The 25575-nt window shown below is 33.9% G+C and overlaps 3 protein-coding genes across 4 annotated transcripts; all 3 read left to right on the top strand.

Annotated features, from left to right (window-relative positions):
- The first annotated feature begins 3536 nt into the window (after positions 1-3536).
- On the top strand, positions 3537-4629 carry LOC141655684 (putative wall-associated receptor kinase-like 16). Its single transcript, XM_074462751.1, has 2 exons — positions 3537-3699; positions 3926-4629. Exons 1-2 carry the CDS (start codon positions 3537-3539, stop codon positions 4627-4629), a joined length of 867 nt encoding a protein of 288 aa, XP_074318852.1.
- Positions 4630-6062: 1433 nt separating this feature from the next.
- LOC141657708 (wall-associated receptor kinase-like 1) lies at positions 6063-10597 on the top strand. Of its 2 annotated transcripts, XR_012548840.1 has the most exons (3): positions 6063-6187; positions 7300-8804; positions 9407-10596. XR_012548840.1 is itself a non-coding variant. In XM_074465024.1 (2 exons), the coding sequence occupies exon 1, from the start codon at positions 7254-7256 to the stop codon at positions 8349-8351; it is 1098 nt and encodes a 365-aa protein (XP_074321125.1). In that variant the 5' UTR covers positions 6985-7253; the 3' UTR covers positions 8352-8804; positions 9407-10597. The 2 variants fall into 2 exon arrangements, 1 of the variants encoding a protein (XP_074321125.1); XM_074465024.1 differs by lacking the exon at positions 6063-6187 and having other exon boundaries at positions 6985-8804; positions 9407-10597.
- A 2789-nt stretch (positions 10598-13386) lies between these two features.
- On the top strand, positions 13387-14477 carry LOC141655683 (putative wall-associated receptor kinase-like 16). The gene is made up of 2 exons (XM_074462750.1): positions 13387-13549; positions 13774-14477. The coding sequence occupies exons 1-2, from the start codon at positions 13387-13389 to the stop codon at positions 14475-14477; spliced, it is 867 nt and encodes a 288-aa protein (XP_074318851.1).
- Positions 14478-25575: the final 11098 nt, after the last annotated feature.

Below are 25575 nucleotides of genomic sequence, written 5' to 3'. Positions count from 1 at the left end.
TAGTAACTACTCAATCTAGGCTTTTTATGTTATTGTATAGATGTTATAGCTATAATGGGAGTTAAAGAGACCATCATTGATAACGTTGGTTCAATTTCTTATGTCATTTAACTAGAGCTTTAAGTAATCAAATATTCATAACATTATTCATGATTTTAGGTAGATGATTGACTATTTGTGAATAACTATTTTGACGTGGCATTTCCCATTTCCATGTGGCATTTCCACGTGGCATTTTTTGTCTTGCCTTTTAATAAGATTTTATAGATAATATTAAGTTGCTTTTAAATTAATCATTCCAAGTCTTTTTTTGTTTAATTAGAGTTATGTTTTACTGGGTCATTTTCGAATCGGGTTATTTCGGTTCGGATCAGTTTCGGGTTAACAAAGCACAAGTCATGTTCAAGTCGAGTCCGGTCAATTCGGGTTTCGTGTCGAGTTCGAGGGTTATAGTTCGGGTCAATTTCGGGTCTCGAGTCAGGGTCAATCGGGCCGCGATTGGTTTTGCCAGATCTACTTAAGATGGATCCGTCTAAAGAGTAAAACTAAATTAATAAAACTTACATAGATAAGACAAACTTTTTGTTAATCTCAATGTAATCTGTTTTTGTCTTATGTATGATACGTATATGCCTTAAGGTTAAGATGAATACACCTTGTTAGAGGTGATCATTAGTGGGCTTGGGCCGGACATAGATGGGCCTACACTTGAAAAAAATTGTCTGTCGGGCCTACTTTTATTACGCGTGTCCCTTAAAATGGGTCTAGTTTGTTTGTTCAAGCCCACCCATTAAAATAGGTGGGCCTATCCGCGAACACCCTAAAAAATTCGGTTGTTAACCTAAACAACACTACCTACAACCGAGAATGAAGTAGGTTTAAAAACTTTTTTTTTGGACTCGCTCGACTTCATTTTGCTTAATACATTTTTTTTAATGTTATTAAAGTTGTCATGTACATAAAAATAGAATCTTTTAGCGGCTCGGTCTATGGACATTTCTCATATTCCATACCAGACCATTAATTTTAACGGACCTATTTTTATTGTTCTTTACCCGTTATTTTAATATTTATTTTTTTTTATAATCAAGCCCGCTTAAACAGCAGGCCATATAAAATGGGCCAAACAGGTCGGCACACACTTGATAAGCACTAATACCGTCTTAAATTGGGCTTTATTACTAGCACCATAACAAAACCACCAGAAATGACAAATGTGAAATGACCATGATTCTTTGTGGATGATCAATGCTATGGCCGTGACTTGAGAATATTCTGGTATGTATTCCAAAAATTCAATCTTTCTACCATTCTTCTTTTGCAATTAATTAGGGTTATTTCATGGGAATAATCCATCATATGCTCACTCTTCTCATATTAATCCATCCTCGTATTTAACTGGGAAAAATCCCACTTTTAGCGTCATTTAACTTATATTGAACTGATCACGTAATTGACCTGATATCACCCATTTCCCAACAGGTCATCACATAGGGTCCATTTCTTTTCTATTTTTCTGGTTCCTTCTTCATATCTTCTTCTTCCTTTTTCATTTCTTGTTCTGCGTCTCCATTTCTTCCCCTTCTTTATTTTATTTTCTTCTTTAATTCTCCCCATTTTCGCCTTATTTATTTTCTTAATTTATACCTCTCATTAAATTTAACACAAATTAGACTGATTTGATGACATCACTAATACCAATTACCATCTAAATCTAACATAAAATATCCCCAAAAACCCAGATGGGTAATCTAATAAAGAAATAATGAAAATTAATTTTTACCATAGTAATTGTTAAAAGAGTACTAGGAAATCAAAACTCTTCATCCTCTTCAATCTTGGGCATAATCGGTTCGGAGAAGAGGAATTAACCCTAATTTGATCAAAAGAGGGAAAATTTGTAGATTTTATGTGGTTTTAAGACGGTTCAGCTGAATAATTTCTGGGTTTTATTTGGTTTTTGTTTGTTTTGGTTATTGTTTAATAGATTGTAATAATCAAACTCTTCATCCTCTTCAATCTTCGGGTATTTCGTTTGAAATTTGTGTGTGTTTAAGCGACGATTTATGTTAATTATGAAATTTTGTAAATTTGGTGCTTTATGTGAAGGTTATATCTTGTGATTTGGTTGATTTGAGCTTTGAGTTGTGAACGAATATAGCTGAGATTTTTGTTTGTAATTTGGTTTGTCTTATGTGATCTTCATTGTTTATCTCCTGCTGCATAGATTATTAATTGTTAAATTAAACTTTCTAGTTTGGGAGTTATGATTTTTGGTGTTTGGTTATTGATGGAGTAAAGGGATGTAGGTTGAAGAGGATGAAGTTCAGGTTGCCTAATTAGGGTTCTAGTCAAGGGAAACCGGTTGTTCAGGTTTCCCTTCCACGAGTTCATTGTAAGTTAAATGATGTAATAGGTAGGATTATTCTCAGTTAAACACGGGGATGGATTAATATGAGAAGATGGGGCATAGGATAGATTATTCTCATGAAATAACCCTTTGTAAACCCATAATTTACTTGTATTTTATGTATTTTATTGCTTGCAATCTTTATGTTTCAATCAATAATTAAGCTGTGTTTATTGTGTTGATTGCCTGCAATCTCTGATAATTTGGACTATGTATTAATTGCGCTCAAATTCTTACTTGTGACGGTCATAAATTATAACGGCGCTCACAACCGTTTTAAAGAATGTTAAAAAGGAAAGGGGTTGTGAGACGTTTTAACTTATAACGGTTACAAGCGAGGCTTGTTGTTGATTGGGTGCATGATGTAATTGCTTATGATTGATGAAGTATGCAAAGTCCCCTCCTTTCTACAGTCAAAAGTCAAGCAAGAATAATCCAAGTCAATAATCAGTCATCTATACCATTAACTAGTCTTTTAACTCATAAAGTCGTAGAAGTTCGATCCTTCGATCCTATTCAATGTTGTCAGGATCGTGATTCTACTTTGGATCGATGGGAAAGGTAGGATCGAGTCGGTAGAATCGGATCGTAGAATCGCAAGATTCTACAAACTCACTAAATATAATTTTTTATTTGCTGAAAACATATAATTGAAAATCAAAACACTTATTTATTAATATTTATTCATAAAATATTTGTAATTAATGATTTTAGTATCATTGTATGAATAACTTACACGAAATTTGGGTTTTACTGTGTCATTATATAAAAATATATATTAATTTTTTTTTATTATGAAATTGGATCGTAGGATCGTAAAATCCTAGGATCGTATTATGATCCCATCTCTAGAAATTTTCAAACTAATAGGATCGTAAGATTCTACAACTATGATAGAATCGTAGGATCCAGGATCGGTCAAGCATTTTTGTATCGTAAAATCGTAGAATCGTTGGATCGAATCGCGATTCTGACAACAATGATCCTATTACAATCATTTGTTTATCTTTGATTAATATACCCCTCACAAATAATAAAAAAGTAAACCAATAATTGGAACGGAGGGAGTACAGTATTAGTTAATCCATCTTCTTGTTCCTAAATTATTATTATTATTATTATTATTATGAAATTGGGTGTGTTTTCAGAGTTCTTTTCTCTGTTGGGTTTTAAATGGGAGAGGAAGAACAGGAAGAAAGTCAAGGAAGTGCAGAAGATTGAATCAAAGGAAGATTATTTCATCAAGAATGGTGGTATTTTGTTGGAAAAACAGATTGCTTTGAGCCAAGGCAAGGACATAGGAGCGAGCAGGACAGCTCAAAATTTTATCCGAGGATGAAATCAAGAAAGCTACGAACAACTATGATCCTGATCTAATTTGTCATACTTATCCTGCTTCAAATCTCTACAAGGGCACATTAAATGATGAGGAGGTAGCCATCAAAACCCCTCCAAAACACGACTCCAATCACGAACTTGTCAATAACTTTTTGACTGATGTCGCCATGAAAACAGTTTTGTTTCATGACAATATGATCAAGCTCTATGGCTGCTGTCTTGAGACCTGTGTCCCCATCACGGTGAACGAATTTTACCCAAGTAAAGCTCTTTATGAGCATTTATATGGTGGCATGTCACTTCTAAAACCGTTGACGTGGACCAGCCGGTTAAGGGCAGCAACTGATATTGCCTATGCTCTTTCTTATATGCATAATGCTTTGTCACAGCCAGTTGTTCATAGAGATATCACGTCATTTGCGGTATTACTTGACTCGTCCTCCAATGTGAAACTAAGCCACTTTGACCACTCAGTGGCCATTTCCCCAGGGCAAAGAGATCGATGGCCTATTCATGGGGCTCCGGGATACATTGACCCGGAATACATTGAAACACAAGAAGTTACAGAAGGGTGCGATGTCTATAGCTTTGGGGTTTTGATATTGGAGTTATTAACTTCACGGGATCCCATTGAAATGGCTCGATGTGGCAACAATTTGGTCTATGAGTTTGTATTTGAGGTGGAGAAAAATCGTTTTCAGGCAATGATCGACAGGATTCTGTTGGAAGAAAGTAATATGGATGAGATCCAGAGGTTTGCGCAACTTGCCTTGAAATGTGTGGCGAAGAAAGGAGAGGAACGACCGAGTATGATCAACATTGTTGAACAGCTATGGGTGATACAAGATCAAAGGAACAACATAAGTGGAAGTAAAGCCTAGTACTTTTATTACCATTTTTTCTTTTCATCACTGTCTGATCTAGATTCGTAGATCATATAATCATATAATGACCTGCATATCTAATTTAGATTAGATTACTTCAGACTTTATCTGTGTATTGGCTTATTGGGTTGAGTTAGTCTGGTATGAGGCGGTAAGATTTCTAAGGCTATAAATAAATCTACTTATTAAGCCGTATATTTTACAGCTTAATTTCAGTTCTTATCCAACTTAGCTTTTCATTCAACCTAAAAAAATAGGGCCTTAATCATTTCTTAAACTCATATATTCCATATGACATATTTTTCTCTAGGGCGGTTAATGAGACGAGACAGCTCACGAGCTACTCGAGATCGCCTCGGTCAAAGCTCGGTTGCTTGGCTCGTGCGAGCTCGTCTCGGGCTCGGGCTTGGCTCGAGAGCTTAACGAGTCAAGTCGAGTAAAGGCTAGCTCGACTCGAAAAGTTCGCGAGTGGCTCGAACTTGTGTGATTATATAAGATATTGCTCATATTTTATAAAAATATTTTATCATTATTATATTTTTGTATCACATATATCAAATGTCTCTCTGATTTGCCAAATATTTTTACATATAACCTTTGAGCCTTGTTATTGAAAAAATCGAAATAAAAAAACAAAAAAATAAACAGTTTTATATAGGCTCAATTTGGGCTCGAGTTTGTCTCGAGCTCACGTTAAAGCTTGTAAGCTTTATAATGAGCACATTTTTTTCAAGCTCGGGTAAGCTCGAGATTGGCTCGAACCCGAGTTTTAGTTCTTGAGCACAAGCCGAGCAAGGCCAAGCTCGGGCTCGGCTCGGCCCAACTCAGCTCGTTAACACCCATTTCTCAATGCATTTTACTTTTATCTTGTTCATCCGCTAGTCTCACAAGTGAAAATTTGTGCTTGTTCATTCCACATTAGCATATTTAACCCCTTTTAAAATCCATACAAATACACGTGTCTTATATAAATTTTTTCCAATCACACTCCTGTACAACTTTCATCTAAGCCATAAACATTGACTCGATCGTATGCTCGCTCTATGTTGTCTATTTCATTGTAATAAATTTCAAAATATGCCATTTGTTCCAATGAAATTGTTCAAATAGAGAGACTATTAAATATCGAGTATTACCAAATTTTCAATTCAGTTTAGTTCCGCTCCATTAAATTTAGTTCAATTTAAACGGTTTTAGTCCAAAAAAACAGGCCTACATAACGAAATATAATTTCAAGAGTTATTTGCCTTTGTGGGTAGTTGTGGCAAAATTAACCCAATCCGTTTCCGACTCGCATACGATTTGAAAACCCGAATATGTCCCGACTTTATTCAACCCAACCCGAACAACTCAATCCCCAAATGGACCCAACCCAAACTCGACCCCAACACGGGTGACCCGTTTGTCAAGTCTATTGAAAACTCCTTATTACTCAGACGAAAGAAAACATAATTACCCATATCCTGGTAATTAACTGAAAACTTTATTTCAATGTGAAAAGCTTGATGAACACAATATAGCAGCTGAGTTTTTAGGGTTCTTTCAATTAAATCTGGTAAGTATTCCAAACATTCAATCTTTCTACCATTCTTCTCTTGCAACCTTTATGTTTCAATCATTAATTTATGGTATTTAAGCTGTGTTTATTGTGTTGATTACCCCCAATCTCTGATAAATTGAATTATTAATTGGGCACATATTCTTACTTGTGACAGTCACAAGTTATGACGCTGATTTAATAATGTTAAAAAAGGAAAGGGGGTTGTGACTTGTAAGACGGTTTTGCTTAAGACGGTCACAACCTTTATGTTTCAATCATTAATTTATACGGAGTAATATTTAAGCTGTGTTTATTGTGTTGATTGCCTGCAATCTCTAATAAATTGGATGAATTATTAATTGGGCACAAATTCTTTTACATGTGATGGTTGTGACTTGTGACGACACTCACAACCGATTTAAATACTCCCTCTGTCCCGGTCATTTGTTGTTCTTTTCCATTTTTGGGTGTCTCAGTCATTTGTTGTTCTTTCTATTTTAGGATTGCATTTGATGAACAATTTGGTCATTCACACTCAATTTCATCCACATGTCATTTAGTAATTGGCTCTCTCCTCTTTTCTTGGTCTTTGTGCCAAAACCAAAGGACAACAAATAACTGGGACGGAGGGAGTAATGTTTAAAAGGATTGAGGTTGTGAGACTTTCTAACTTAAGACGGTCACAGGCAAGACTTGATGTTGGTTGGGTGCATTGTGGAATTGATTGTGATTGATAAGTTCTCTCCTTTGTTTTGGTAGTTGGTTAAATGTGATTTTCATCATCGATTCTTCCTCTGCAATTGAGTCAAAAGTCAAGCAAGCTTGAAATAATCCAAGTCAATAATCAATTCCAAGTCAGTAATCAATTATCTTAGCAAGCACGGCATAAGATAATTAATGACCATTAATTAGTCTTTTACCTCATATGTCATAGAAGTAACTACTCGATCCGTCCGTCACAATCATTTGTGTACCTTTGAATAAAATACCCTCTGCAAAGAATAAAAAAGGTAAACAAGTGATTGGGCGGGGGAGTAATGGAGTATTAGTTAATCCATCTTGTTCTTGCCAAGTTCAATAAATGAAATTGGATGTTTTTTCAAAGTTCTTTTTTCTGTTGGGTCAAGATAAATGGGAGAGAAAGAACAGGAAGAAAGTCAAACAAGTGGAGAAGATTGAATCAAAGGAAGAGTATTTCACCAAAAATGGCGGTATCTTGTTGGAAAAGCAGATCGCTTTGAGCCAAGGTAAGGATATAGGAGCACACCAGCTGAAAATTGTATCCGAGGATGAAATCGTTAAAGCTACAAATAACTATGATCCTGATCTCATCGTTGGTAGTTTTCGCGGTCAATATCTTTACAAGGGTATAATAAATGACAAGGTGGTAGCTATCAAAACCCCTCAAAAACGCGACCCAGATCCCGAACTTGTGGATCGCTTCTTGACTGCAGTCGCCATAAGAACAGTTTTATGTCATGACAATATGGTTAGGATCTATGGTTGTTGTCTTGAGACCTGTGTCCCAATGACGATTCATGAATACTGTCCAAATATGGAACTTCATCATCATTTACATGGAGATTTGGCACTTCAGAAGCCTTTGACATGGATCAGCCGGCTACGGGCAGCAATTGATATTGCCTATGCACTTTCTTACATGCATAATGCCTTGTCAAAACCAGTGGTTCATAGAGATGTAATGTCATTTGGGATATTATTCGACTCGTCATTCCATGCGAAACTAAGCTACTTTGACCACTCGGTGGCCATTACCCCAGGGAAGAAAGATCAAAGCTTGCCGGTCCATGGGTCTCCAGGGTACATTGACCCGAAATACATTGAAACTCAAGAAGTTACAGCAAAATGCGATGTTTATAGCTTTGGTGTTTTGATGTTGGAGTTATTAACTTCAAGGGATCCCTTTGAAATGGCTCAATGTGGGAACAATTTGGTCGATGAGTTTATTTCCGAGGTGGAAAGAAATGGTGTTAAGGCGTTGATCGACTTGATTCTTATGGAGGAAGCTAACTTAGATGAGATCCAATGTTTTGCCCGACTTGCTTTGAAATGTGTGGCAAAAAAAGGAGAGAAACGGCCGAGCATGGTCAGTGTTGTTGAAGAGCTATGGTTGATACAAGAAGGGCAAGTAAAGCCTAATACCCTGCACGAGCAATAGTAACCACTTGTACTGCACTCCCATTCAGGAGTTTGTTACCAGCTTCATCAAGGTTGTCTGCCGAGTCAAGCCAAATGGGAGAGGAAGAGCAAGAAGAAAAATAAGGAAGCAGAGGTTTGAATCGAAGCTAGAGTATTTCATCAAAAATAAGGAAGTGCAGATGTTGGAGTTATTAACTTCGAGGGATCCCTTTGAAATGGCTCGATGTGGGAACGATTTGGTTGATGAGTTTGTTTCCGTGGTGGAAAAAAATGGTGTTAAGGCTATGATTGATACGACTCTTATGGAGGATGGTAATCTAGATGAGATCCAAGGGTCTGCACGACTTGCTTTGAAATGTGTGGCGAAAAAAGGGGAGAAACGGCCGAGTATGATTGGTGTTGTTGAAGAACTTTGGCTAATACAAGATCAGGTGAACAACAAAAGTACATGTAAAAGTTTGTCTCTAGAGAGGTATGCTTTCCTCATAACTGTAAGCAAATTAGAGATGTTTAGCTACTTGAGAAATTCACAGTAATTCTATCATGAAAGTTCATTTTTTCTACCTACCATTGATAGCCGTAAAATAAGAGTCGAAATAAACATACTCTGTATTTGATAGCCATGTATCTCTTACTTGAAAATTCTAATGAAACTAGTCATCCCCTTTTCTCTCTTCCAAATGGGAGACGAATGCATTCACTTTTATAAGAAATGTTCTATTTTGGTTCTTGTGGGTTTATCAAAATTTTGTCTGAGATGTCTCATATTAGAATAGTGCGAGACGAATGCATTCACTTTTATAAGACGGTATCTCAAAAGACCATTTATTTAGTTATCTCCTCGGAATGCAGCCTTGCAATCAAAGTCAATTTTCTATCTTTCTGTTAGGTCATAAAATATCAAATTATCCCATTCCCATTGTCATAAATATACCGTAAGTCATAAGTCATAGTTATTCACTAATCATTCTTCATATTCCTAAGGTATTGCTATGAAGTTGGGTATAGTAACAAAGTTGCCAATGAGTCTGCTCCACTCCTCTTTGTTCTGAACCACTTGGTTTTTTCTGTTAGGTCAACGTAAATGGAAGAGGAAGAGCACAAAGAAAATCGATAAAGCACAAAAGTTCGAATCCAAGGAAGAGTACTTCACAAAAAATGGCGGCATCTTGTTGGAAAAACAGATCGCTTTGACCCAGGGCAAGGACATAGGAGCAGGGCAGCTGAGAATTTTATCCGCGGATGAAATCGAGAAGGCTACAAATTATTTTGATCCTGACCTACTCCTTGGTAACTTCCGTGGTACGAATATGTACAAGGCCATGTTTGATGGCAAGGTCGTAGGTATCAAAACCTCTGAAAATCCTGACCCAAATCCCGAACTTGTTGATCTCTTGTTAACTGCTGCCGCCATAGGAATGGTTTTACATCATAACAATATGATTGATATCTATGGCTGTTGTCTTGAGACCCGTGTCCCAATGGTGTTGTATGAAATCTACCCGAAGATAGACCTTTATAGGCATTTACATGGGGATATGTCTCTTCGGAAGCCATTGCTATGGACCACCCGAATAAGGGTAGCAGTAGATGTTGCTTATGCACTTTCTTATATGCATAATGCCTTATCACAGTCGGTGGTTCATTGAGATGTCATGTCATTTGGGATATTACTTGACCCGTCATTCCATGCAAAGTTAGCCTTCTTTGACCACTCTGTGGCCATTACTCGAGGGAAAAGAGATCAAAAATGGCCAGTTCATGGGACGTTGGGATACATTGACCCGGAATACATTGAAACCCAAGAAGTAACAGAAAAATGCGATGTCTACAGCTTTGGAGTTTTGATGTTGGAGTTATTAACTTCAAGGGATCCCGTTGAAATGGCTCGATGTGGGGACGATTTGGTCGATGAGTTTGTATCTGAGGTGGAGAAAAATGGTTTTAAGGCGATGATTGATATGATTCTCTGGGAAGAAGGTAATATGGATGAGATCCTGAGGTTTGCGCGACTTGCCTTGAAATGTGCGGCGAAGAAAGGAGAGGAACGGCCAAGTATGATCAGCGTTGTTGAAGAGCTATGGGTAATACAAGATCATGTGAACAACAGAACTGGAAATGAAGCCTAATACCTCTTACCTTTTTTTCTCCATCATTAGTAAACATATGAGTCTTCAGATAAATCTACTCATTAGCCATTAACTGTGAAAAATCATATGTTTATCTTCCACATCGGAGAAAAATAGAAGTGTAATTTACTTTATAAGTCAATCGGATTCTCTATCCATTGCCAATTTTACTTTACTCGTATTTCATTATAAAATTATCCTTGTCCATGCCTTTTGAATTTCTGATAAGTGTGGCCGTGTGGGTGGCATTATTCATGCCTCCTTGAATAAAACACATTGGAAGAGAAATGGAAAGTAAATAAAATAGGGTGATCGTTTGCAATATGTCTTACTTAAGACTAGACCTAGCGAACAGGTTAATCAAATCGGTTTTGGGTTGGGCCAATTCGGATTTCAGGTAAGTTCGGATCTGTCATATTATCGGGTTTTCCGGGTTGGGTTGGGTTGTTTCGGGTTTCACTTGTTTTTCGGGTTCGTTGGTTTGGTCATTTTCGGGTCAAACCATGGTTTAAAATCTCGGCTAAGATGTATCGTATCACCCGAGATGTATCTATCGGAGGCAGCCGATACGAGATATCCCGAGATGTATCGGGTAAATTAAAAACTTGAAAGTATCGCCAAGAGTCCGAACTGACCAATTTATAACGTGTATCGGCCAACTTTGCTTGATATAGCCTGCAATGAACCCGATATGAATGAGTTATAACTTGTTCGACCAAGTTTTTTTTAATAAAAAGTTCTTAGAAATTATATAGCACTGGTCAAATTAATTATCCTAATAGAATTAATCTAACTTTATATGAAGTAGTCCATAGATGATGAAATATCAATAAAAGCTTGTAAAATAAATATCACTACGATAACCGCGATTCGGAGCGTGACGACAGAGTTGGGGACGATCCCGCGACCATGATTGCGACCAATACCGTGATTTAAAACCCTGGGTCAGACGGGTCCGAATCATTTCGGGCCAATGATTAAGAGAGAAAACGATATGTTTTGTATTATTACCTATTTTTAGTTTTAATTTTGATAATTGATAATTTATTTGAACGTAAATAATATTAAGTTGCTTTTAAATTAGTCATTCCAAGTCTTTTTTTGTTTAATTAGAGTTATGTTTTGTTAGGTCAATTTCGGATCGGGGGTTTAGGATCGGGTTATTTTGGTTCGGATCAGTTTCGGGTTCACAAAGCACAAGTCATGTTCAAGTCGAGTCCGGTCAATTTTGGTTTCGGGTCGCGTTCAAGGGTTGTAGTTCGGGTCAATTTCGGGTCTCGAGTCAAAGTCAATCGGGTCGGGTTGGTTTTGCCAGGTCTACTTAAGACGGATCCGTCTAAAGAATAAAACTAATTTAATAAAATCCCACCTACATAGATGAGACAAACTTTTTGCTAATCTCAATGTAATCTGTTTTTGTCTTATGTATGATACATATCTGCCTTAAGGTTAAGATGAATACACCTCGTTAGGGGTGGTCTAGTGCGGGTCGGCCTTGCTAACCCGGACCCGGCCCGCCTGTGACCCGTAGATGAAACCGGCCCGACCCGCCCTATATCAGGGCCGGTTCCGGGTCCCCAAATGTCAAACCCGGCCCGTCCAAACCCGAACCCGCCCTAGACCCGCCCATAAATCCGCCTCAACCCGCCCATAACCTGCCTCACGAGTAACTTCTGACCCGGCCCGCCCCGACCCTTACCCGGGCCGGTTCCGGGTCTCCGAAACCCTGACCGACCCGACCCGGACCGGCCGACCCGCACTGTTGACCACCCCTACACCCCGTTAGAGGTGATCATTAGTGGGTTTGGACCGGACATAGACGGGCCTACACTTGAAAAAAATTATCTATCAGGCCTACTTTTATTACCCCTGTCCATTAAAATGGGTCTAGTTTGTTTGTCCAAGCCTATCCATTAAAATAGGCGAGCCTACCCACCGACTCGTAAGCTCAATGTTAAAACATAAAAAAAAAAAAAAAAAAAAAAAAAAAACGGTTGTTAACTTAAACAACACTACCTACAATCGAGAATGAAGTAGGTTTAAGAACTTTTTTTTGGACTCGCTCGACATCATTTTGCTTAATACTTTTTTTTAATGTTATTAAAGTTGTCATGTACATAAAAATCGGAAAATATCTCTTTTAACGGGTCGGTCTATGGACATCTCTCATATTCCATACATGACCATTAATTTTAGCGGACCTATTTTCATTGTTCCTTACCCGTTATTTTAATTTTTTTTATATAATCAAGCCCGCTTAAATAGCAGGCCAAATAAAATGGGCCGAACAGGTCGGCACACACTTGATGGGCTCTAATACCGTCTTCAATTGGGCTTTATTACTAACACCAGAAATGACAAATGACCATGATTCTTGGTGGATGATCAATGCTATGGCCGTGGCTTGAGAATAGTCTGGTGTGTATTCCAAAAATTCAATCTTTCTACCATTCTTCTCTTGCAATTAATTTAAACCCATAATTTACTTGTATTTTATGTGTTTTATTGCTTGCAATCTTTATGTTTCAATCAATAAGTAAGCTGTGTTTATTGTGTTGATAGCCTGCAATCTCTGATAATTTGGACTATGTATTAATTGCGCTCAAATTCTTACTTGTGACGGTCATAAATTATAACGGCGCTCACAACCGTTTTAAAGAATGTTAAAAAGGAAAGGGGTTGTGAGACGTTTTAACTTATAACGGTCACAAGCGAGACTTGTTGTTGATTGGGTGCATGATGTAATTGCTTATGATTGATGAAGTATGCAAAGTCCCCTCCTTTCTACAGTCAAAAGTCAAGCAAGCTTGGAAGAGTCCAAGTCAATAATCAATCATCTATACCATTATTATTATGAAATTGGGTGTGTTTTCGATCCATAAGTCGTAGAATTTCGATCCATCTTCTTGTTCCTAAATTATTATTATGAAATTGGGTGTGTTTTCAGAGTTCTTTTCTCTGTTGGGTTTTAAATGGGAGAGGAAGAACAGGAAGAAAGTCAATGAAGTGCAGAAGATTGAATCAAAGGAAGATTATTTCATCAAGAATGGTGGTATTTTGTTGGAAAAACAGATTGCTTTGAGCCAAGGCAAGGACATAGGAGCAGGACAGCTCAAAATTTTATCCGAGGATGAAATCCCAAGAAAGCTACGAACAACTATGATCCTGATCTAATTTGTCATACTTATCACGCTTCAAATCTCTACAAGGGCACATTAAATGATGAGGAGGTAGCCATCAAAACCCCTCCAAAACACGACTCCAATCACGAACTTGTCAATAACTTCTTGACTGATGTTGCCATGAAAACAGTTTTGTGTCATGACAATATGATCAAGCTCTATGGCTGCTGTCTTGAGACCTGTGTCCCCATCACGGTGAACGAATTTTACCCAAGTAAAGCTCTTTATGAGCATTTATATGGTGGCATGTCACTTCAAAAACCATTGACGTGGACCAACCGGTTAAGGGCAGCAACTGATATTGCCTATGCTCTTTCTTATATGCATAATGCTTTGTCACAGCCAGTTGTTCATAGAGATATCACGTCATTTGCTGTATTACTTGACTCGTCCTCCAATGTGAAACTAAGCCACTTTGACCACTCAGTGGCCATTTCCCCAGGGCAAAGAGATCGATGGCCTGTTCATGGGGCTCCGGGATACATTGACCCGGAATACATTGAAACACAAGAAGTTACAGAAAAGTGCGATGTCTATAGCTTTGGGGTTTTGATGTTGGAGTTATTAACTTCACGGGATCCCATTGAAATGGCTCGACGTGGCAATAATTTGGTCGAAGAGTTTGTATTTGAGGTGGAGAAAAATGGTTTTAAGGCAATGATCGACAAGATTCTCTGGGAAGACAGTAATATGGATGAGTTTCAGAGGTTTGTGCAACTTGCTTTGAAATGTGTGGTGAAGAAAGGAGAAGAACGACCGAGTATGATCACCATTGTTGAACAGCTATGGGTGATACAAGATCAAGGGAACAACGGGAAGTGGAATAAAGCCTAGTACTTTTTGTTACCATTTTTTCTTTTCATCATTGTCTGATCTAGATTGGTAGATCATATAATTTAGATTAGATTACTTAAGACTTTAACTGTAATGATTGGGTTGTATATTAGCCTATTGGGTTGAGTTAGTCTTGTATAAGGCGTTATAATTTTAAAGGCTATAAATAAATCTACTTATTAAGCGTATATTTTACAGCTTAATTTCAGCTCTTAATCAATTTAGCTCTTCATTCAGTCCAAAAGAATAGGGCCTTAATAATTTCTTAAACTCATATATATAGTCCATAAGTCCATAACAAAAGAGTGATAGTTATTGTTGTCCTGCAGATCTTTCTTATGACAAAAGTATCCGTCTTAATAATAGAATGGGGTAAATATTATTCTACACATGACATTTTTTCTCAATATATTTTGCTTTTGTCTTGTTTATTCCACATTAACAAATTTAACCGTTCTAAACTCAATATAGATACACGTGTCTTAAATAAAAATTTTCCAATCACTCATGTACACCTTTCATCTAAGCCATCAACATTGGATCGTATGTTCGCTCTATGCCGTCTATTTCATTGTAATAAATTTCAAAATATGCCATTTGTTCCAATGAAATTGTTCAAATAGAGAGACTATTAAATATTAAGTACTAGATTTTGTGCTCATACGTTATACGGGTTATAATATTGATTCGTCTCTAATTGTATCTTCGCAATTGAGAAGCTATTTTACTTTCTTAACATTAGTTTTCTCGTGAGAATGTGAGTATATACAAATACATTGAAATATTTTTTTAAGAATATGAGTATATACAAATAAATTAACATTTTTTTTTATGATTTGTGTATATAAAAGTTATAATCGCCATGCACGAGTAACTAAATAGTGTTCTGTTTGTAAGTGAGCTTGTACAAATGTAGTTTTTTTTGCATCTGGAAAATGTAAGTTTTTCTTCGTAGAATAAATAATTAATGAGTTTAACATGTATGAACCGTGAGTTTGTACAAATGTAGTTTTTTTTGCATCTGAAAAATGTAAGTTTTTCGACCCGTGACCCGTATAAGCCCACCCATATTTAGTCTGACCCGTATTCGAGTTTAACATGTATGAACCGCCTCACCAGCCAACCCATCCAGCCCGTTTGAGTGGTCTAACAAACCTTGCATCAAAGTCATGTGGTAATTATCTAAATTTTGTAGTCTGACCCGTATTCGAGTTTAACATGTATGAACTACCTCAGCAGCCGACCCATCTAACGCGTTTAAGTGGTCTACAATTGTTTTAAAATTCTTATCATTTTAGCTTTTTACTTTTAAAGTTTATATATATACCAATATAACTTTATCATCTTGATCGGATAAAATTTCCATAAGTTTGGTGATAGTTCTACAAATAACTTTATCACCTTGATCAGATAGAATTTGCATAATTTTAATTTATAATTTAAAATTTTATTAAGTAGTTAAAAAAGTAAAGTAAGGCAATTTACAAAGTATTAATTTTGGTGCTCTGTTAGAGTCTTTGATGTGTATAATGTGGCCTCACAATAAATATGGGGTGTTTATTTTCACAGTAATACACACCAAACCCTATTTAAAAAAAATAGAATTTGGAAGGAAGCAATGAATTCGTAATTAATTTATTTAGAATTTATTGTTTAAAAACATTAGTAATTTTGGGATATATCCAATAATAATAGTAATAATAAGGGGAATCTTTTTTGTAATTTACTATATCTCTTATTTGATTAGCTCAAAATAATCTTTAGCTGAGTTTATTATTAAAAATAAAAATCGTGTTTTAAAAAAGTTGGAGTCTCTAGAATTGTCTGAAAAAAGCCTCTTTTATATATATACTAGATTTAATGCCCGTGCAATACACGGGCCTAGAAATAATATCGTCCTGTTTAAAACTTTTCAAGGTGAAGAGCCATGTTTGAACCTTTACTAAGGCTTTTTTATCCTTATTTTAACAATTGTAATCTTGCTTCTTCTCGAGCCTAGCTCCGCTACTTATCGTAATAGCACTCGTCCCTCTTACCATAGGCGTATCCACGGGGGGTGCAGTGGATGCACCCGCACCCCCTGTTTCTGCAAAAATAAGTAAAACGAACAGCGTATATGTTTCAGTAGTATTTAGTTGGTGCAGTGGTTTGAGTCCCACCTTCTTCCCCATGCCATTCAGGTTCAACTCTAGCAACTAGCATTTTATTTTTTTTGTGGTCTTTGGGTTTCGAGATTTGTTGGCCCATTTCATCAACTAAAAAAGCAAGCATTAATTCCAACTTCTAGCCCATTTCATATATTCATGGCATTATTACTTGGGTTATATTAAATATTAATTAGTACTTTTAGCTATTTAGATGTATTCATGTATGAACCTCAAAAAAATTTATTTTCATTTAAGCAACCTTTATTACCATATGTTTAAGTGTTATTCTATAGATAATATAAATTGTTATGTTTTGATGTTATGGATGACCAAGATAAATATTTTATTATTTTATTATTTGTAATAGTGATAAAATAATATTTTCAATGAAAAAACTTTCGTAGAAATCCGCACCTCCGTTACTAGAATCCTGGAGACGCCACTGCCTCTTACTCATCCTCATCGACCCTAAAACATAGGAGCATCTTGATTAAACAAAAAAATCATGCCAGATTGCATCTTGATCAAATGGGCCATTTCAAATATTAAGTACTCCGATCCTTAGCTCGTAATATTTTGATTTTGCTAAAAGAAAAGTTATTATAATGTAAAGTTGGCTTACAATAATACTCCGTATGATATTGTAGCTAATTCCCGTGATGTTACAATTATAATTTAGCTAAAACCTGTAGTTTCACTACTATTCGTTACTTCCTACCCCATAGTTTTCATGTTGTATTTCCAATATTTTAATATTATTATAGTATAATTTAAAATTTTCAGCCATTCAAGTCTTAGTTCTGGATTGTGATACGCTTTTGTACAAATATTTTATGATTTCACTTCAAGTAGTTTAAAAATTTTGCTACTTCATCTTAGTTTACTCAGCTACATCATCCTAATTTACATACTAAGCTATTTGGTCATGCTTTACTTAATTAATTACCTACTTACGAACAACATATTTAAAGGAAACTTTGCCTCCCCTTTATTATCGTCCTTAAGTTATTTTGTTCTAGAAATATTGTTTTTCTTTTCTTTTCTTTTACGTGTGTCTCCTTAATGCATTAGATGTCGAAACATGATACAAAAGTAATACGGAGTATATGAGAACTATGGACATCAGAAAGCCCGATTATAGTGCAGATACTTTCTTCCTATAAACAAAGGTCTTATCAATATTCCTAAATCCTACATTAAACTTCCTAATATAAGAAAAGGTTTTACTCCATAACATGTACTCGTAAGTCGTAACTCAATTTTTTGTACTTCGTATGAAATAGTCTCACACTATTTTAATGTTAAAACTTCATATCTATACATAGTGTTGTTTTTATAGTGCAAACAAACGTGTTCCAAAGCATACATAATGTCCCATGAATGGAGATCTAAGTTCAAAACCGTTTCAATTACTACTCATTTTTTTCCTAACTTATCAAAGATGATTGTGTAAAATAAAATTCTAGGGTTTGTGTTAGTATAAATTTAGTGGTCAAATAATAAAATTATAGGGCTTGTGTTAGTATTAGCTTAGCATGTTTACAGAGAGCCAAATAGAGCTACTAACTGGCTTCCGTTTCCGTCATCTATCTGGACACTCCTCCGAAGCCTCTTCGGGCTATTATTCATGAAGATTTACTGGGAGTTGCACTCCCTCGTTTAGTTCCTTAGTATTGGGAATCTAGCCCTCAGAAGAATTTCTAAGGGGAATATAATTATAGAAAAAAGGGAGAGTTATCGGTATAAACTTGTCAATTACTAACATAAACTCGTTGCCCTTATATATACTTACATTACTTAACAAAAATTAAAACTAACTAACCTAAGTGGGAGGTATGCCATGTTTGACATGTTCACAACTAATGTTCATATTATTAGAAATTATAATAGCAACTAATTAACTTATTTTGACCCATAATCCACTAACTAAAATGTAAATATCTTAAACTAATTTTGGAGCAATAGTCCAACACCCTCTTGTTTACTCAAGTTTAAAGCTAATCAAATTTTAGGGCCCGGAGCATAAATATTATTTCCGGATATAAAAGAGTCTAAAGACTGGTTATTGTAGGGTAAGAAAGTTGTCGATGCAACTGAATCGTGTTTCGATAATTGTATATATATTGTGATGCTTTTTCAAGTACCTCATAAACTCCTTTACAACAAATTAAATTTAGCCACGACTGAAGATTTGTCAAGGAACCATCTCAACCAAAAGCTTAATCGCTAGAAAAAAGTTTCATTTAATAATATAGATAGATGAATATAAATGTGAAGTTTAACAATTAAAAAAAAATTATTGTTTGGTGATTTTTTTTTAATAAGATCATACATTAAACTAATAAACTAACGTTTTTGGTCGAAACCAAATCTATTAAGCTAACTATAATTTGAATTAGCTTAATTAAATTTTAATAAGTATTATTGTGTCTTTCCAAAGATTTGTTTTTTCCTTATTTTCAAAATTGTGATTTCACTCGTTCTTGAGTCAAGTTCAACGATAAAGAGTTAATAACTACATCATCGCGATCTAAGATAAAGAGCTAATTAATGGCTACGCCATCCACTATGAGTCTATGACATGAAGATTAGAAATCACGCAAATTGCAGAATCTGAACGTGATAATTCAACTTAATATCCAATAAGATATAATCATACCTTAATTAGGGATAGTTAATTTCTCAATGTATTTGTTTGTTTTAGTTGCTCAATTAAAGAATTTCCTCAAAGATTCTATACAATCAGTGAGCATAAGAACAACGTGAAAGTCAAAAGCCGATTCTATACAATCAGTGGAGCATAAGAACAACGTGAAAGTCATAAGCGTCAACTTTTAATGTGCAGTTCGAAAACTTTGATACATTCGGTATATATAATGAACTTGATTATAAGTTGTAGTTGTTAAGGCGGGTCTAAATAAGATAGTATCTGCAATGACCAAATCGTCAAACATTAAAATTAAGAGAACAAATAATATGAATAACCACTACTAAGTACGGGAACTATATATGCATGTCTATATATAATTTGTATATTCTGTATAATTTATTTAAGCACTTATAGATATGAAGTTTGACTTATTTACCTTTATACGGAAATTGGAAAAACTTACGTCTCTACCAATCTACCATACCTTTAAGAATAAATTATCTCTGAGGAGCTTTCATCCATAAGTTCAACCATCTCATACTCTTAATTTACGTCATACCTGAAATTTTAACCCAAATTATTAGTACAAAAGAGATAATTTCATAACTCCGTATTAAACAAAACTTCTTGCTACTTGTTTTAGAGCATAAAAAGAGATGCAATATATTTATCCTTATCCATGTACCTAACCACATGCTTCTATACAAAAATTAATATACATATACACAAATACACAATCAACATTTATAAGATGAAAAAAAAAGGAGTCATCTAAGCTTGCAATCAATCAAGCATCAAGAATGAGTAAGAAATCACAAAATTTGGCTTATGCGTGTATACACAATCCGTATATATAGTCTTCCCTATGCATTTACAATTAAACTTCCGTAAGACCGTAAGGCAGGTGATAATCAGTGTCCATTATCAAGACTATTTGCTTATAAACTCTATCTCATTGTTTTATTGAATTTTTTTTTATAAAGAAAATTGTATATATTATCTTTTGTTTTAGGTAGTTTGCAAAAATTGGACACTCTAATATCGCTCGAAAAAAGCTTCCTTTAATAATATAGACTAGATTTTGTGCCCGTACGTTGTACGGGTTATAATATTGACTCGTCTTTAATTGTATCTTCACAATTGAGAAGTTATGTTTACTTTCTTAACATTAGTTTTCTCGTGAGAATGTGAGTATATAGAAATAAATTGAAATATTTTTTTTAGAATATGAGTATATACAAAAAAATTAACCTTTTTTTTATGATTTGTGTATATAAAAGTTATAATCGCCATGCACGAGTAACTAAATAGTGTTCTGTTTGTAGGTGAGCTTGTACAAATGTAGTTTTTTTTTTTTTTTTTTTTGCATCTGGAAAATGTAAGTTTTTCTTCGTAGAATAAATAATTAATGAGTTAAATAAAAGCCTTGACTAATTCAATATTAATACTTATATATTATACGGAGTATGTTATATGTTATATTTGAAGAATAATGAGAAATTATTATTATTTTAAATATTTTAAATTGCAAAAATAATTGAAAAATCAAGTTTATATATTTTATTAAATTAATATAATTTTTATAAATTCTTCACTATAAGTATGGTAAGTAATATTAATTATAATATTATTATCATTTTAGACTTTTACTTTTAAAGTTTATATATAGTCATATAACTATATCATCTTGATCGGATAAAATTTCCATAAGTTTGGTGATAGTTCTACAAATAACTTTATCGCCTTGATCGGATATAATTTGCATAATTTTAATTTATAATTTAAAATTTTATTAGGTAGTTAAAAAAGTAAAGCGTTACTCTTGTTATAGTTGTCGATGTATATGACTCTTTGGAGATTTATCTTATTTAGGATTCAAAAATAAAACTCAATTTTTTTTGTAATTTACTATATCTCTTATTTTATTAGCTCAAAAATAATTATTTTTAGCTGAGTTTATTATTAAAAATAAAAATCGTGTTCTACAAATAACTTTATCACCTTGGTCGGATAGAATTTGCATAGTTTTAATTTATAATTTAATATTTTATTAGGTAGTTAAAAAAGTAATGTTATAGTTGTCGATGTATATGACTCTTTGGAGATTTATCTTATGTAGGATTCAAAAATAAAACTCAATTAAAAGTAAAAGAAAGATACGAAATAGGAGAATAAGATTTAAACAATATACTTGAAAGTAAAAAAAAAGGCAAAGACGATCTAAAAACATACAGACACAATTCAATAAAGTGTGGTATATATTCTAAGGTAGATCTAGCAATTGATGATTGAAACTTATATAGTAAGTAAATAAGTGGATCGAGGTTGTGAAATCCGTAAACTAAACTAATTATATTAAGAAAATAAAGACTAAACTTATACAGGTCGAGCACAAACTCTGTCAGAGTAAGAACTCTCTAGACTGTAGACTCTAATAATATAGTAACAACTAAAAATCAATAAATAAGATCTTTTTTTACCCAAATTTCTACGTGCTATGTATTATTGTTAATTGTAATTTTAATTTTAATAATATAAGAAAATATATGAGTGTATGGTTTATTTTCACTATAATCTTAATTAATGACGGAGTAGAGTATATGCACGTTCCATGTAAATTGATAGACCAGAGTATGCCCTAATTATTACCCTAACGCATGGTTGCACCAATACTTTTAGTTTGGTACCGATTCGAGGGCGTTGCGATAGTAATAGCTACCATGTAAAATTTAACTTTAGTTATATTTGTGGAATGTAAGAGACGATAACAATGTCACCATGCATAAATCAACAGTAATCTGAATAGAAGTAGAAGAAATAAATTATTACTTTACATTAATGAGAATTGTATTAGAAGGTACCAAACAATTATTTAAAACACACATTAACCAAACAATTATTTAAAACACATACTCCGTATGATTCATAAGACCATGATGAGCAAATAGATAAAGAGATGACATACAATTCTAATAAGAATATTTATAATAGTTGGGTCTCAACCATGACCTTAAGGTTTTGGTTGAGATGGTTCATCTATCATGGTATCAGAGCCAGTGTGACCGAAGGTCACGGGTTCAAATCCTAGCAACCTCAAAACTCCTCAAAAACTCGAAGTGGAAACCCAAAGACACACGGACGGGGGGAGCGGTGCACAACTAACCACTCTTCAAGCCCAATGGGCATTTGAGTGAGGGAGCGTAATAGGAATATTTATAATAGTTGGGCTTCAACCATGACCTTAAGGTTTTGGTTGAGATGGTTCATCTATCAAACTCGTGTTGTGCTTATATTATGAGAGATACCACACGCATAAAAAATTGAAATCACATACATAAAAGTTATTAAACTCTCATATGAGACCGAGACCGTCTCATTACAAAATATACTCCCTCCCAGTCACTATAATGTTCCCTCTTTCCCAAAACGGATTATTCAAGTAATGTTCCCCTTTCTATTTTTAGAAACTTTTACTCTTATTTTATTCATTTCTCTCTCCTATCACCAAACCCCACACAACTCTTTTACTCCTATTTTATTACTTTCCTTTATGTTTTGGCCCCACAATTCTTTATTTAACTACTAATAATTCATCCCTCTCTCCTACCACCAACCCCACACAACTCTTTTACTAATATTTTAATACTTTTCCTTAAGTATCGTGCCCATATCAAAGGGGAACATTATAACGACTGGGAGGGAGTATATAAGATCACACTATAAGAAGAGACGATTACTAAGAAAGTTTCCCATAATTAAGTCAAACTTGGGTTAAACATTTTATAAGACAATCTCATAAAATATTAAGAAAAAATAAAGCGGTTATTATCGAAACTCGGTATCATTTAACGAATAACCACGCCATAAAACATGGTAACTAAATAATATAGATAAAATTTCACCATTCAATATAGTAGAGGACTATATCTTACACTATTAATTAGATAAAAGAGGTTGGTTAGTAGATCAAATATATGCATTTAGTATTATTATAATATAATTATACTTATCTTATTATCAAAACCTCTCTTAAATAGCTAATTTAATTATATACAAATACGGGATTATACAATTTGTGATGTCAATGTGTTGGTTTTATTGAGCGAGACGGTCGTCCACTTAGCATAGTCATAACTGCTTATCAAACTTGAGCTTCTCCCCTTGTTCTTTCTCTAATTAGCTATTTTGTACAATTAAAGATGCTATTAGGTTGCACGTAAAGTTATAATGAGCTACGGCCAACATACTATTTTCTAATTTTGACATAGCTAAGCTGCATCCGCATCGAAACTTAGTGATGTCATTTGTTCAAAAATGACTAAAATAATAGACAACAAACTTTTGATGCAGGCTTTACTCTGATATTAGCTTGCATAGGAAAAAAAAAAGTATTATTAAAAATCATTATAAAATAGAAAATAAAAACATCAAATCTACAATATTAATTACGTTAGGAGTACATTTATCATGATAGGAGTACATTATTAATCATGTTACAAAAACATGAAAGGGGAAAACGAATTATAGAGGGAGGGTATACATGAAAAATTCATGTTAAAAATTTTAGTTATGGAAAGCTTTTATATAAAGAGTTTTTCTAACGTGTGCCCTAAGGGCACACATTAAGAAGATAAATATGGATACTCCGTAGTTTCCAATTCCTGCTAAACTTTAGCATTCGAATCTTTATAAATCTCTATCTTTTCTAACCGGTTGTTTAATATAATACAATTTATAATGATGGAATAGTTTATCCTCTAATTAAGGAATCTTTGCAATTTATTGTAGTTTATCCTTACTTCTTGTTTTATTTTTTATTTATTTTAATTTAGATAAATCAATCAATATGTTTATATGCAGGTTTTGCTTTTAAATCTGTTTAGACTTTCAAATCTCTTTAAATTCTAATCAATTCGGCTGGTATAAAAGATACCAGTAATATAATTCTATTAGCTTTACAGTTTCATCTATACGGTTGCTTATGATCATGATGTGATAAAATTTGTTCTTCTCGAATTATTAATTATTATTAATTTACATCTTGATCATTATCTCTAAATTAAAAATTAGTTTAGGTAGTTTCGAAAACTTGGGGTCTCTGTAATCGCTCGAAAAAAGCTTCCTTTATTAATATAGATAGATAGATATACTAGATTTAATGCCCGTGCGATGCAGGGGCCCTTTTGTAATGTTTTATTGTAAGTAATGCAGTAACTAAAAGTGTTTGTATGATCGAAACTGTGTGCTACTTTGTACGTGTGATGTTCTACTTATGATAGATGTCCTGATCAATCCTCCTACTACTAAGAGAATAAAAATTCTCTTAGTTTTCCCTCAAAAAAGCATCAAGCTAAATAAGGTAATAAATAAAATTTTCTTTCATTACATTATTATCTTTTCAATGAATATATTCTTATAAATAAACTCTAATTTTTTAAATAAATTCATAATTATGATTTTTTCATTAAAATAAAATAAAATTGATATTAAACTATAAAGTATAAGTTGTTAAATTTTTCGGTAATGCAATAATTATTACCGAAGAGAATAACTTGACATATGCTTACTATTAGCTTCGTGACAACAAACATTCACTAAAAAAAATTCACAACTTACATAATTTTCCATTTCAATTTTTTTTGTTTCATATCAAAATACAATGGAGTGAACTGATAAATATTAATGAGGAGCAAATTTAAAAAGTATAAATCCTCCTACTATATAGTAAGAGAATACAACTTTTCGAAAGTTTTCAGTCCAAAGTGCTCAAACTTATATATGGAAGCAAATTAGATTTTCATTTATTAAACTAATTTTCCATTTAAAATAATCGTATCTCCTATTATTAACTTCGTGACGAATTTTTTTTTTAAATAATTTGATGTAGTTAAATATTTTCATAAAAACACAATTCATGAAATTATTCAACTATTTTGATTAATTTTAATATTAGTTATTTTTTATAAAAATTCCGTGCGATATAAATCTAACATCTATAAGTTATACACTAAAAATTAAAAGGCCTATATTTACCGCGCATTTGCGCGGGATCTACACTAGTTAATTACAAATCTATTACATGCAGTATTTTATCAAGTTTAATACAGGTAAGGTTAGTAACCATGCATTAAGAAATATGAACCCTCTATCTATCCATATAATCCTCTGATCCGGTTATTTTTTTATTTATTTCATTTTAAGGCGTCTTGTTCGTTTGCTTACCTTTTTATATTAGCCAAGTTTTGCATAAGTTATCTGATCATACACATTTATATCTATTTGTCATCCATTAACAACCATC

The sequence above is a fragment of the Silene latifolia genome, chromosome 5 (genome assembly GCF_048544455.1).
Source record: "Silene latifolia isolate original U9 population chromosome 5, ASM4854445v1, whole genome shotgun sequence".
NCBI lineage: Eukaryota > Viridiplantae > Streptophyta > Magnoliopsida > Caryophyllales > Caryophyllaceae > Silene > Silene latifolia.
This window is presented reverse-complemented; position numbering and strand designations above follow the sequence as displayed.